This window comes from Heliangelus exortis, chromosome 22 (assembly GCF_036169615.1).
Source record: "Heliangelus exortis chromosome 22, bHelExo1.hap1, whole genome shotgun sequence".
NCBI classification, from domain to species: Eukaryota; Metazoa; Chordata; class Aves; order Apodiformes; family Trochilidae; genus Heliangelus; species Heliangelus exortis.
In genome coordinates, this window is record NC_092443.1 from 6,652,501 (window position 1) to 6,666,417 (window position 13,917).

General features: G+C 46.6%; 2 protein-coding genes across 6 annotated transcripts in view; one reads left to right on the plus strand and one right to left on the minus strand.

The window, feature by feature from the left end:
- The window catches only part of PBX3 (PBX homeobox 3), a 102,891-nt gene extending 92,431 nt beyond the window's left edge, over positions 1-10,460 (minus strand). Inside the window, exons 1-2 of one of the 4 annotated variants that reach the window (XM_071766250.1) lie at positions 9,292-10,460; positions 8,229-8,302 (exon numbers count right to left, since the gene is read on the minus strand). In XM_071766250.1, coding sequence (XP_071622351.1) covers positions 8,229-8,302; positions 9,292-9,488 — 271 coding nt within the window. In that variant the 5' untranslated portion in view covers positions 9,489-10,460. Of the gene's footprint in view, positions 1-8,228; positions 8,631-9,291 lie in introns of those variants that run through there. The other 3 variants (XM_071766253.1, XM_071766249.1, XM_071766252.1) reach the window with 3 other exon arrangements.
- Positions 10,461-12,227: 1,767 nt separating this feature from the next.
- Positions 12,228-13,917, plus strand: part of MAPKAP1 (MAPK associated protein 1) — an 86,629-nt gene continuing 84,939 nt past the window's right edge. For both annotated transcript variants that reach the window (XM_071766246.1, XM_071766247.1), the window contains exon 1: positions 12,228-12,369. The gene's annotated coding sequence lies outside the window, so the exon portion shown is untranslated. The remainder of the gene's footprint in view (positions 12,370-13,917) is intronic.

Genomic DNA, 13,917 nt, shown 5'->3' on the forward strand with positions numbered 1-13,917 from the left:
TCACTGAAGCAAAGAGGACTAGAGAGGCTTGGGTCGGTTTTGTTTGGGTTTTATTTTCTGATAAATTTTTGTTCAATTTCCAGAACTACCTCTCTGACATTTTTTAAACAGTATATTAAAAAGAAAACAAACCACAAAACCGTAGTAAAGCAACTCCAAGGCTGAATGGAAACCACACACACACACACACACAAAAATGCACCAGAAAAAGCTAAACTAAATGAGAAACTCTTGTCTTTGAGTCATCCTGGAGCATCCTAATACTGCCGAGGTCTCAGCACAGTGATCGTACGTATCATATATGCTCTAATAAATAGGTTCAATGAGTTGAGTTAAGGGCAGAGTTTAACTATTAACACCAAATTTCCTCGCTCTTATGGCTGTAAGTCAATCCCTTAATGTTACTTTAACACAGTTTCTGGCAGTTTAATAAAATCTATGGTCAATATTACAACCCTTCCTTCCTAAATGAAGGAAAATGCACATGTGATTTACATAAGAAACGATGGGAAATGCTGGGATGAGTGGGGTTGATAAATGTCCAAGGCCCCTCTGGCCAGGAATCCGCAATGACCATTTGATTTCAGCTGGTTGGGCCCTCATTATCCCAACTCCAAAACCAGCTCAACTGGCAAAAATACCTCCACGCAGATACAGTTCTCAGCACAGGAGCAGTAAGCAGCCAGAGAAGTTACAATACAAAGCTGTAAGATATATCTAAAATAATACCACAGAAATCAGATGACACAAAGAATTCTAATACTTTCCTTTTGTTAAGATACAGTAACTGAGAATACAATGAAATTCTTCATGTTCAGTATCTCCCATTAGATCAATTAATATTCAGAGAAAGGCTTTAACATGAAGTTTAAATAATCATAGAAGGAGAAAAAGAACCACCAATGTTCTAGAAGCTTCTCTAGACCTTTCAATCAATTTTATTTATATGCAAAACCAAGAGAAACTCAGAAAAAACAAAGCTCCTCCTGATGCTAAAGCTCTCAATTTACTGACAGGCAAATGGCTTCATGCTGCCACTTAATCTCATTTCTTGCATAATGCCCTCTAATTAGCATATCAAAGTGAATTAATACTTCTAGGGCATTAGCAATGGGAAAATCTGCTCCAGGCTTCACAATAGCAGTTAAGCAAGAGCCAAGAAATCCTCAAAAACACCACAAACCACTTTGCATTGCAAAACTGTTCAATTTATTTATCCTCTCTCTCTAAACACTTTTACCGCACACTGTTTTACTACTGTTCACCAAACAAAATGATAATTGCCAAAGTTACCAGCATCTGTAATGCCTGTTTAGAATCTTAATTTAGATTGTATACTGGAAGATCTCTAGATGCTTTCATTGACCCTATCATATACCACAGGATATACTGAAAAAACATTGTTCTTCTAAAAAACACAATCAGGCTAAAATTATTAAATTCCATTTTCCACTTACAATAAATAATTAAAAATTAAATCATATATGAAAAAGCCACCTGCTGGACAACGAGGAATGACAGATTAGCTTTAGATGTTGATGCATGACTTAAGTATAGCAAAAGGTTTTGACCTGTAAACATATGATAGAAACCCACCCCCTTTCCAAATGATTGATCTGTAGGACACATGATATTCAGCAATTCGTATATTGTTACAAGTTCTTGTGACTGCGTAACATGCGTTGAACTGATCCTTAACAAAAGAACTGAAAGTAAAATACTTAAAGCAGTAAAGTTCGTATGATTTTTACTATATGCTTTTATGCAAAAAATACTACCTGCAGTTCCTGAAGCAATAACCACATGACAGCTGCTACAATCAGACATCAGACCATTTCTGCTTTTTAAAAAATATTTTCATATTGCACTTTCAATCACAAGGTCACGTTACAAAATATAAACTATAATTTATAAACAAGGGCTAAAAAACCATGAAACTTCATCATCTTAGTGCCCCCATCAATCTTAAAAAACGGGAAAAGAAATTAAGGGGAGACAAAAAAATCCAAACAAGCCCCAAGACTAGTACAGCCACCCTGAACCCAAGACAGAGGATGCAGCACTAACAGAGGGCTAATAACAAAGAGCAGAATAAAATGCCAGGGTCAGTGGGCTTTTCTGTATTTCTGTTTGCAACATGAAGTAGGAAAAAACCACATAGGAATAACAAAATAAATTACAATGCACATTTATCTTAGCACTTTGAGCTTTCTTAAAGAATGTGCATTATTTACAAATATAGAGAGCTGAAGTACCAGGGTTCATTTCCTTTCATATTTAATTCCGTTTACTTCCACTGTAAAGAGAGCATTATGGAGGAGCTCTAATGTCCAGCTGAGAAGCACAATTCATCCGTTTGTCTGATGAACTACTCCAACTTTATAAAAGCATGAACTATGAGAGCTGACAGAAACTTTAATAATTTATATTAAATATTGATGTGAATTATTTACTCCATTCATACTTAAAGACATGAATTGCCTACCAGAGAAAAGCAAACGTGACAAAAGGTCAACATGATGGTGAAAAAAGGCAGGCTGTGTCAGGCATGTGTTATCTGAACCATGCTGATCACCTTGATAAGCGAATAGCATTAAACATGACTGCTGAGAAAACAAACAAAGCATTCTTCTCAGGGTGTCAATGCATGGAATACAAACAGCTACATCTAATTCCACCAGCGATACCAGGACGGGAAAACTCCACTCAAGGCTCCGCTGACTCGGACTCAGGAGCAGAGAGTCAGTATTCATTCCTGAGATTTATAAAAATATTCATCAAACCATCATATGTGTGATGTGCACAGAATTGAAAAGCAGCCTAAAAACTGGGGACAGACACAGACCGGACTCTCCCACGCTCTGCCATATAATTATTAATATATCCTCCGTATGTATTTAAATATAGGGTTACATTTCTAACAATTCAAAATGTCTTAATTCTGCTTATAGTTGTCTATGATAGACCGCAAACATCATAATATTAATGTTTCACACAAAACAATATTTAAATTGAAAAAGAGACAGCATAATATCCATATCATACAACTTTTTCATCGAAAGCTCCAGCAACAGAGCCTGATGAATGTATTGAATCCTGTTTAAAAAAAAAAAAAGTCTCTTTTTTTGCATTCACTACATGCTATAATGATTTATCTCTGAATGCAAAAATTCCTTAACTTACAACAAGCATCCTAAAACACAGCACATTAGCTCATATAATTCAGCATTTTCAGATGAGCAAGCAAATATGTCAAATTCAAAAATAAAATGCAGGACATGAAAAATAGCTAGAAAATAAAATAAATCCCTGTTCCTACTTAAATTAGTATTGACATGGAGGTCCAAATTTATCCTCTACAGAGAGGGCTCGGGGGGCAGGGAGGGGGGGGAGGGAGGTGAAGATCTGGAAACCCAGATCCTGGTAATCAACATGAAGATTGTTATTTAAAGATAGCAATGAGCACTATCAATGGTAAGGTCTGAAGGTACGGTGTAGTTACAGGTTCTGTAAGACAAAGTACCATAATTTCTCTGAAAATAATCACCAAGGCCGTCTGTTTCCTTAACTGGGGAAGTACTGTCAGAAATCCACCAAAGAGACAGAATTCTGATAATGAATATGTTTTAAACAGATGACTAAATAATAATTAAGATACTTTATTCTTTTTTCTTTTCCAAGTTGGACATTTATGAAGAAAAGCAATGTCATTGCCATAAGGACAGTGTAAATGACCTAAAATTCTACTGCACGCCATCGTTTGTAACACATTTGCTGACAATTAAAAAAAAAAAATACCATTCAAAAGTACAACCAATGGTTCAGTGAAAAATCTTGGATACTGAAGGACAAGTAAGGAATCAAAAGCTAAACAATTTCAATTGAAGCAAAGATGCATGCACATAAATACAGAATGCTTACTTCCTTGTGTAGACAGGGTAAATCAAAAATATGTATTTAGTGGCTTGAAAAAACCCACCAGGACTGCACATAAATATTCTAAATAGCTAAACCAAATAACACTAACATCACAGCTGATATTTACAAAACAGCTAACATACATATGTACATACATACACACACACACATAAATATATATATATATGCTATCAGTGCAATTTCATTGTTCCATTGGAACCCTCTAATGTTCAGACAGGATTGCCGGGATTGCATTTTATTATCTATTATTGCAAGTTGCTGGCACTAAATGATAGTTTACAAACACTGAAAAGTTGAAATTTGTGTAACACAAGAGAAGAGATCTGTGATTGGATTTTAAAATAATCACAGCGAAGAAAGGGGTTAATGTTCTCAAATTCTGGCAGCAGAGAAGGCAAAAAGCAAGTCCTGCTCCAACCAGTTACCTAACAGGCAATTTACAGATTTTGCAGCATACTGACAAGGGGCGTTCCTCAAAGAGTAGGGCCATTTTCATCAATAAGGAGCTTTGCAGCAAGTAAGGGCAGAGTACAGCCCTTTAATCATTGGGACAGCATCATAGGGCTATTTACAGTTGTAGCAATAAAAATAAAGTTTTTAGCTTACATGGGGAACAGCAAGAAATTAACCTTGCAGCTAACGTCACCATTTGTCTGAGTTTCATACTGTCTTTTTTTTATTATTTTTCCTTCTTCAAAACAAAATTCTGCACAAGGGGAGAATGTTCTTAATGAACATTTTCTTTCTCTTTAGACATAAAAAATAGTTCAACCAGCCCAACCAGCCAAGCAGGCCTTTCTCTTCCCCTGCGGACACCTCCTGCAGTTGAGAAGTTCATTAAGTTTTATGATCTTCCCAAGTCAGTCCTGCTTATAAGCCTCACAAAGGCCACAAATCTGGCAAACCATCATGTATGCCATTAGGCTTTACTAGTAAATGAATGCTATTTAGGGTTTGTGGTAACAGTAAATTACAGTTTGGTTGGCAGCTATCATTGTTTCTGTTGGTCTTATAGAAATAAATAAATAAATGTATACATCTATGCATCTATGCACAAGCATTCAGACATTTTTATAAATGTGTATTCCTATCCATATGAATTATTTTTAAAGACAAAAATAACTAGAATCATCTATCAACACAAGCCAGGTCCTAATAATATGTCATTCCATTGGGAAATAATTGCAACTCCCTAACCGTTTTAGGACTCTACGAATTAATATATTTTCATTTCTATCTCCATGAAAATAATCAGCACCTCAGGTACAGCAACATCCTAATGTAGACTTAATCCAATTACAAATCTGAAGGATTTTTAGTCAGTAAAATAAAAGCTATTTTAAAAAAGCCCCGAAGTCACAAACTGGGTTTTGATTCCTACTGGCAGGCGCATGAGGAGCCAGACTGTAACACAGGTATGCAACAGATGAGAGCAGGCAAGGAGAATGCAACTTCACCACTTCCAAGCAACACCTCAGAGAAGGGGTAAAAGACAACAAAATAGAGTCAATGGGCTCTCACTTGCTTATCTTCATGTTTGATCAGAGGCCCCTCAGTAGAACTTTGGGTATCATTTTTCTTTGGACTAATTAAAGAAATAAGTGGCAGTTTCTTTATGAAAACCGTGCTACCTTGTGGTTGCCTCTAAGAATGCACATATCTATTAATATCTGTAAAGATGGTAAATGTAGTATGCAGCACTTTTTAAAATGTTACAATGTTAAAAAAGAAATGTCAGGCTGGATTCAATAAGCTCAGTGAATAGCTTTGCACATTGTAAATACCTCATAGGAAAAAAAATACTAAAATCTTCAGCTCCTAACCCTAAGTAAGACAGAGAGAGGCTTTTAAAAATGTGATGCATTCATTAACCCTTGGGGAAAAGGGACAGAGCTGCTCTACTTAAACTGAGGATTCCTCTATGGGTTCCCTCACGACCAGCCTCACAAAGTCCTCGCTGCCTGCACAGAAAACTACTAAAATATAAAAAAAATACATAATTCAATACAAAAATGACTTAAATATTGCATCACTTATTTCAGAACAGACATGACTGCAATTACACTTTATGTAAAGGCTACACTCTCCCTTCACACCTCTTGTCTTCCTCACAGAAAAGGTAGCGATAAAGCCATCACGGCAATTCCCACTGCCAACACCAAGGCAAACTTTGGTTCTGATTAAAAAGAATTAACTACCGACGCATGACCCAGTTCCAGGTATATTTAAGCACTCGGACCACAAGACAATGCAGAGCACCAGGCAGAGGGGGGACACCTCTGCTTTAATTGCATCTTCGACCATTCACCCTTACTGTTCAGGATTGTTTGAGCCGTTCCCTACTAAAACAGCTCACAGAAGATATGCTAGGATTTATTTTCACATTTTCTTTGCTTTAATACTTAGCATACTAACTAAAGCTTACACAGACGTTTCATCTCAACTGGGAGACCCCGAGAGCAGGCCCCCCTGCAGGAACAGTTTTTGGTGGGGGTGTGGATCCATCTCCATCAATCACCCGGTACATTAATCCCGTCCCTCCCGTGCTGCCAGGATCTAGCCTTTGGGCCGGCGGATGCCTTCACTCTTTGTTGCTTCTCAGAGATTTCACAAAAGAGAGAACTCGCAAACTTGGCTCGACTACTTGCAGCACAAAGACAGGTCCCCATCGCACAGGTTATCACTGAAACACCCCAAAACATTTCAGAGCACCTCATCTCTTGCCAGGGTCCCTCTCTCCTCCGAACCCGCGCTGGCCCTCCCAAACACCCCCTGACCCTGAGCCCCGCTGCTGAGCGCACTCGGGTTCTTCTTCGCAGCTCACCTCTGACATGTGGCTGACTACATTTTCCTTTCAGAACAGCGAGGCTAAGCCCTCCGCAAATAAAGTGATGGCGGGACCCGCGCCTGCCTCCTTAATTGAAATCTGCCTGCTGCAAAATGTCTGGGCCCCGAGGGCAGGTCGCTGGGCTGGACCCCGCCAGGACATGCAGAAAGTTCAGGGACAGGCAGAAAACAAACACCAGGCAAAGGAGGACGGAGAGGAGCTACAGCTGATGGAGGGAAAGCGTAGGTAGGTGGGAAGGGAGGGCAGAAGCGGGCTCAGTCCCCTTATCCCGGGTAATATAATGCAATATAAACCAGAATCAATCTTAATATTCACAACACAGTCAATACCCTGGTGCTTAGCTGTCAGCAGAAACTGAAGTGGATCCCCAGTAGCAAAGAAACCCTTGGATATAAAGCACCATAATTCACTGAGAACGCTGCACTTTTAGGCTTCTCAGCTGATATTTGCAATGACTGCACATTTGTTCTTTTTGTCTATAGTCTTTATTTTTTCTGTGTGCAATTAAGGGGAATGGAATATCAAATTCAGCTAAAAAGCCAGCCACCGCATATATTTATTTTTAAAGCCAGATAATGATAAATGTTCTTATTCTCTTAATGCAAAGCGGAATAGTTTGCATATTTTCCTGTTGAAAAAAAATATCTTTCAATTCAGTTATATGAAAAAAATTGGAAAAAAAATTTCCCTAAAATACCTCTAAAAAAATAAAACCCGTGGAGTTTATTAGTGTCACATTAATTTAGACAAAAATTAATTCTTGTACTTTTGTGAAGAAAATCTTTGGTAATTTAAAACATCCTCGCTCAAAAGCAACTCGAGTTCGGTGCGTTCTAGACAAATCTGGGGTGCAAGCATCCATCCCTTGTCATGCCCGTGGAGTCTCCGTCCCCTGCTCCGGGGGGATGCAGCTCAGCTCCCCCCGGAGCCGGGCAGCGCGCACAAAGTTTATCATTCCCGCTGCCGGCTACGTATCCCGGGAAAAAAAACAAACAAAAAAACCAAACCACCACTAAAAACCCCCACGAAAAACCCACAACAAAAAAACAAAAGCAAAAACCAACAAAGCAAAACAAACCCAAAATGATGTGAGGTAACACAAGCTGTGACAAGTATTTTACCAAGTGTCCTGAAGGGAAATAAAAGGCAGAGCGAGTGCTAAGCGGGGCACTCCGGAGCTGCGAGGAGAGCGACGGGGGGATTCTCCACCGCGCCATTTCACAGCCAACCAGCCCCAGCCCGGCCGCCCAGGAGCGGGACGGGGCTGCTGGGTCCCTCAGCTCGGCCGGGCCCTCACCGGGCAGCGCGGGCGGTCATACCCACCACCCCGGTCCCGGCGGCGTGAGGGGAAACGGAGCGACCGGCGCCGGCGGGCAGCAGCGGGTGGAAGGAAGGGAGGGCTCAAGATGGCTGCGGCGGCGGCGGCGCGGGCGGCCCTTACCTGTTTTCTCCTTGATCTCGCAGAGGACACTGAACAAGGCGGGTTTCATCCTGTGGCAGTTCAGTGCGTGTTTCCTGAAAGAGAGCAAGAGGGACAAGCGGTTAAACGCGGGGGGTTTCAGCAACATGGCGCCTTCTCTCAGAAGGAACCCCGGGTTCTCGGCGTCCCCCTCCTCCCTTCCCTGCCCGACAGCTCCGCGGCCCGTCGCCGGGAGACACGGGCCGGGGCACCGACACGGGCCGCGGGGCTGTCGGGCTGAGGAGCGGGAAAGAGGCGCTCCGGTCCGGCTGCCGGGTTTCTTTCCCCTCATTGCCCCTGACTCTTATACCGAATTCTACCTTTGTGCAAATGCCGCCCGACCCAGGGGTATAAATCAAACCACCCCCCCCCCAACCCCCTTGTCCCCGGTACCATCCGTCCTGCGATATTATAACTGATTTATTAAGGAGATTGGGGCTGGGGTGTGTGTGTGTGTGATGTGATGGTGGTGCGGAGTTCACATTGTTTTTATTTATTGTGATTTAAAACAGCCAAGATTTGTTTGGTTTAGTTACACACACACACACACCCCTCTGTAGCGATACCTTGTCAGTTTCAGTAATTGGGTTTTTTTGTATGTGTGGGGGGGGAATGCGGACAGGAGACAAGAAAAGAAAGAAAAGAGGGAAAGTTGCACTCTTGAGGGAGAGCGCGGAGCTGACGGACAGACGGACAGACAGCAGCTCCGAGGCCGGTGTCCACCGGACAATGTCCAGAAGGAACGGGCAGGAATCAGACACTAGCTCCCGGACACCCGGGTGATGGCATAAGCATCGCATACTTAAAATATTTATTATTTATATATATTTTAAAAGAAATCATTAAATAGCAACTTTGGCTCTGTCTTGGCTGCTTGCAAATTTCTCCTACGGCGCCAAGAAGTTGCTCAAATTGTGACTCCAGCTCTCCGCAGAGGAGAAGGAAGGAGAGAAAAGAAAAAACACACAAACACACACACGAAAAAAAAAAAATAAAGAAAAAGGAAAAAAAAAAAAAAGACAAGATTTAATTAGACAAAACCAACTTTGCTTGTGCCTCATCCAGGCTTTGGTCAGTGATGGTCATGATCTGATGGAGGATGTCGCCGATGTCCTGCTTCCTGCCGTCGCCGTCTGCCCCGTCGTGTCCGTGGGGAGGAGGCAGGGCCATGCCCCCCTGCACCGAGTGCCCGGCCAGGTTGACGCCGGCCAGAGTCTGCAGCATCCGGGACTGATCGTCCATGCCGCCGGCCGCGGCCGGGCCGCGCTGCGGGGCGGGCGGAGCGCGGGGAGCGCCGGGCAGGCTCCGCGCCGGGGCCGGGGCAGGCTCCGCCGGGACGCCGGGCTCAATGCTCCGCTCGTGTACACACACACCAGAAAAAAATTAAAAAAAAAAAAAAAAAAAAAAAAAGGAAAAAAAAGGAAAAAAAAGCCAAACAAAATAACGACAACAACAAAAAATCAGTATTTGTGTTTTGACCGGATCTCAGCTGTTTACTCCACTCTCTTCTTCCCAGCGCAGTAAATCACTCTCGTCTTTAGTTACAATCTTCCTTCATCATCATCATATCTGTGGCTGGGATAAATAAGTTGATGAGGTTTCTGTGCAGTGTGCAGTTTTCCTGGTACAATCTTCCTCCAAAGCTTTTTTTTTTTTCTTTCCTTTTTATTTTTATTGTTGCTTTTTATGTCTTTTCCCACGTGTCCAAAAATCTTCTTTACAAAAAAAGGCAATATTTAATAATAAAAAACCCCACAAAATAAAAAAAAACTCGCTTTCAAATCCTGAAGAAGTTAGGAGGGTGGCCACAGCAAAAACCACAACAAACCCGGCGATCACCCCCACCCCCAAATTGCAACATAAAAAAGCCAGGAAAACACAATCACAGAGGGAAAAAAAAAAATTAATCGCCCTCCCCCCAAAAAATAACAAATGATCCCCAGTCTGTGCGCGGGGGGTGACACGGCGGCAATCAAAAGTTTGAACTTGTGCAAAGAAAAGAGCGGAAATAACGGGGAAAGAACTGTAAAAAAATTAATTACACACTCTCTGCAAAGCAATGTGCAAAAATATCGGCCCGCCGGAATTTATGGGCCCCGCCGCCCGGCGCCCGTGTGTGTTTTAGGGTGTTTGATGGCCGCTCCGGCGGGATTGACAGCCTGCCAACGCCACTCACTCACCGCGACGCGTCACCCTGTGCGGAGGAGAGCGGCCGCGCGCGAGAGGGACGCGGAGCCGCCGCGCCCCGCCCCGCGCCCCGCCCCGGCCCTCCCGCGGGACGCCGCGCAGCCCCGCCCCACGCCCCGCCCCGCCCCGGCCCTCCCCGCCGGGCGGGGCCGCCGCCACCGCCCTCCCGCCCGGGGCCGCCCGCCTCACGGGCCCGGCTCCGCGGGGTCGCCCTCCCGCCGGGCCGAGCAGCGGCGGCGCTCCCCGGGGGGCGTGGGGCGGGCTGGGCCCGGAGCGGCGGGCGCGGGGTCCAATCGGCGGGCGCGGGGGCGGGCGATGGCGGCGGCGCGGATCAATCGGCGAGTGAGGGGCGGTGCCGCGCCCGCCTGCCCGCGCGCAAGCCCCGCCGCCCGGCAGAGAAACTTCTGATTGGGCTGTTCGAACAGTCACGTGTCCGGGGCGAGAGCCGCTGCGGTCCCGCCCCTCCCGTTGCCATGGTAACCACAGGCTCAGGCCTCGCGTTCCCCTTTCGGTGCCGCTGCGCTGGGCCGGGAGGTACTGGGAGCAGCCCTGGGCCCTGCCCGCCGTGTCCGTGAGCCCGGGTGCCGGTAGGAGGCAAGCCGCTCCCTGGGGCGGGCTGCTTCAGCCGTGCGGTGGAGACTAAGCGCGGAATGAAAAGGCTCCGGGCCCGGTCGGTGTGGCGGTGCCTGGGCCTCTGCCCGGCGGCCAAGCCCTGTCACAGGTGAGAGCACTCAGGAGGCCTTTGGCTCACCGGGCCCTGCTTTAAGGGTGCTGCGTCTGAAAGCAGGTTTTACTGAAACTATTTTTGCATCCATGTATAGACTGTGAACAACGTGGAGAGGAAAAATTATGTATTAAAAATAGTTAAGATTTCATTTTATAAGGGGGTTCTTTGTAGATCATTTCCACCCCCAGATTGTTCTACATAGAACACCCGCTCCATGCAAATACGTGAAGGAAGTTATAGTAATTCTGATCCATTTTCTAAACGTTCTGAGTAGTAACAAAGCTATTTGCTACAGAGGCCTCACAGGGGAGGAAAAACCACGGGAAGCATGGTGATAAAGAGTCACAGCAACGATTACAAGGATAGTTTATTATGTGTCTTATCTGTGATGGACAGTTGAAAGGAGTCATGTACAAAATAAAATCTCATCCTCATCTCTGACATTTCATGGATGTACGGCTGACACCTCGGCCTTGGAATGGCTAAAACACAGCTCTCCCCTCCCACCTCGTCTCTCTCTTGCCTCTTCTCTCAGTCACAGCTGACAATACCATCAGCGTTCCTTCCCTCACAACTGCAATTTGGGTGTCATCAGTCTGACTTGGAACCCTGAACCGTTTCCCTCAGGGGTGACGTTGAGCTGCTGTGGATTTACTGCTGGTTAACAGCAAGCAATCACCAAGTTCATTCGAATTCTAATTACCTTCCAATTTGATTACTGCACCATTTTTTGGTCTGAGCAAATGTGTTCTCGGTGTCACCCAGCCTCGTTACCAGCACCAGTCCAACAATCTTTCATCACTGCTGCCCGTTCTCCGGACCGGACCGGCTCCATTTGCCCCCTGCGGGCCGAATGTCGCCCCAGAGTTGAGCGGTACCGACGGCACCGGGACCGAGGGGGCGGTGCCTGCCTGTGCCATCCCCGCCGTGCTCCGCGTCCCCTCACGCGTTCTCCCGCTCATTCTCCGGTACCGGCGGCTCCGTTACCACCGCTCCTCCGCGCACGCGCATGGCTGCGCCGCTGGTTACGTCATTTCCGGGGGGCGGTGGTTCCGGGTCGCGGCGCGGCCCAGCGGTCCCGGCCCGCGGCGTCCCCCGGTCCCGGAAGCGGCTGTTCCGGCCCGCGGCGGGGGTGGCGGCGCCCGGCCCGGCCTGGCCCGGCCCGGCCCGGCCCGGCCAAGGGAGCGGCGCGGCGCGGCGGCGGAGCCCGTAAGTGCGGGGCCGTGCGGGGTCCTGGCCCCGGCCCGCGGTGGGTGTGGCGGGGGGCTCGCCCGGGACCGGTCGGCAGCGGGGCCGGCGGCTTTCGTCCCCCTGGCTGTCTGGGCAGCGGCGCTCCCTGCTGTCCCCAACCTTTGTGTCCTCAAATAAAGACCTGCGGCGGTGCGGCGGGGCGAGGCGCCGTGTCACGGTGCTGGGGGCCGGCTCCGGGCAGGAGCGGACCGAGGCTTCCCCGGGCAGCGGGAGCTTTGGCCTCTGCTTCTCCCAGGAGCTGTGCTCCCTCTGCGGAACGGGGCACAGCCCAGCGCCCTGCGGGAGGAGGGAGCGGGTCCGGTGGGGTGTGAGAGCAGCAGCGGGGAGGGGCCGATGGCCGCAGCCTGAGAGCGGGGAGGCGGGGCGGGGGGTCAGGGGCTGCACCGCACGACTGGACCGAGCTGGAGGCGGCAGCTGGCCCTGGGGTGTCCCTGGCCTTATGCTGTTGTGTCACCCCTCCTCTCTGACTGAGTCACCCCCCTCACTCCCTCTCTGACTGTGTAACCCCCCCCTCTCGGACTGTATCATTCCATCTCTGACTGTGTCATACCCCTCTGTCTCTGTAACGTTGTTTCTTGGTGGCTTCCCCAGCCCGCAGGTCACGTCTGTGGCTGTCGGGTGCTCACAAGGTGAGCACGTTTAGAGTGGTCTCACCAAAATGGGTTATGTGCTCGTTTTTTCATGTGTGGTGATCAGAGCCAGTGTTGTCACTGCAGGAATATTGGTGAGGGAACAAGAAAGGGCTCCTGGGAGATAGAAGAACAACGAGTTGATTCCAAGGTTAGAATAGAGCCAGGCTTGGGTTTTCTGAGTATATTCTACTCTGAGTATACTCTACTTTCTGAGTATATGCTTTGACATTCTAGAGAATTATCAGGTAGGTGCAAGGTTGGGAATTAAACTCGATTATCTTTTCAAATTCAGAGCAAATCTGGTCACAGATGCTTTTTTGGGTTAGATAAAAAAAAATTTAGATCATTGTCTACATATAGACTAGTACCAAAATAACTGAAGTGGTGAATTAGAACCAGTTTAGTACACTTCTTTCTCAGTCATGTTCCAGGCCTTTCTTATTACACCTTTCATCATCTGTTTGTTGGTTTAACTGTTTCACCCAGCTGCAACAAGTAACAACGTCTGACCACTGAGTTACGCTCTTTTCCCTTTTGGTCAGCAGAGGCCTCAGGAGGTGAAGCTGCTTGTCAGAACAATCCGTGTTACACACTTGTAGCACAGATTTTCCCAGCCTTCCTAGGTGGTGAGTGTGAGCAAGCAGGAGAGCAGATAAACAGGATGGAAGTCGCATCCCCGTGTGTGGCAGCTGTTGGACACTGTTCTCCAGGGACAGATCAGTGGCATCTGCTGAGGAAGGGGAAGGGAGAGCTCAGGCTCTCTCCCTGATGGCTGCTGAGGGCAGGCTGTGAGCTGTGGGGTGTCAGGTGTGGGAGCAGGAAGGCAGCAGTGCTGGCAGCAGGCAGGGTGCTGCTGGTATTGCAGGGGTTTGTG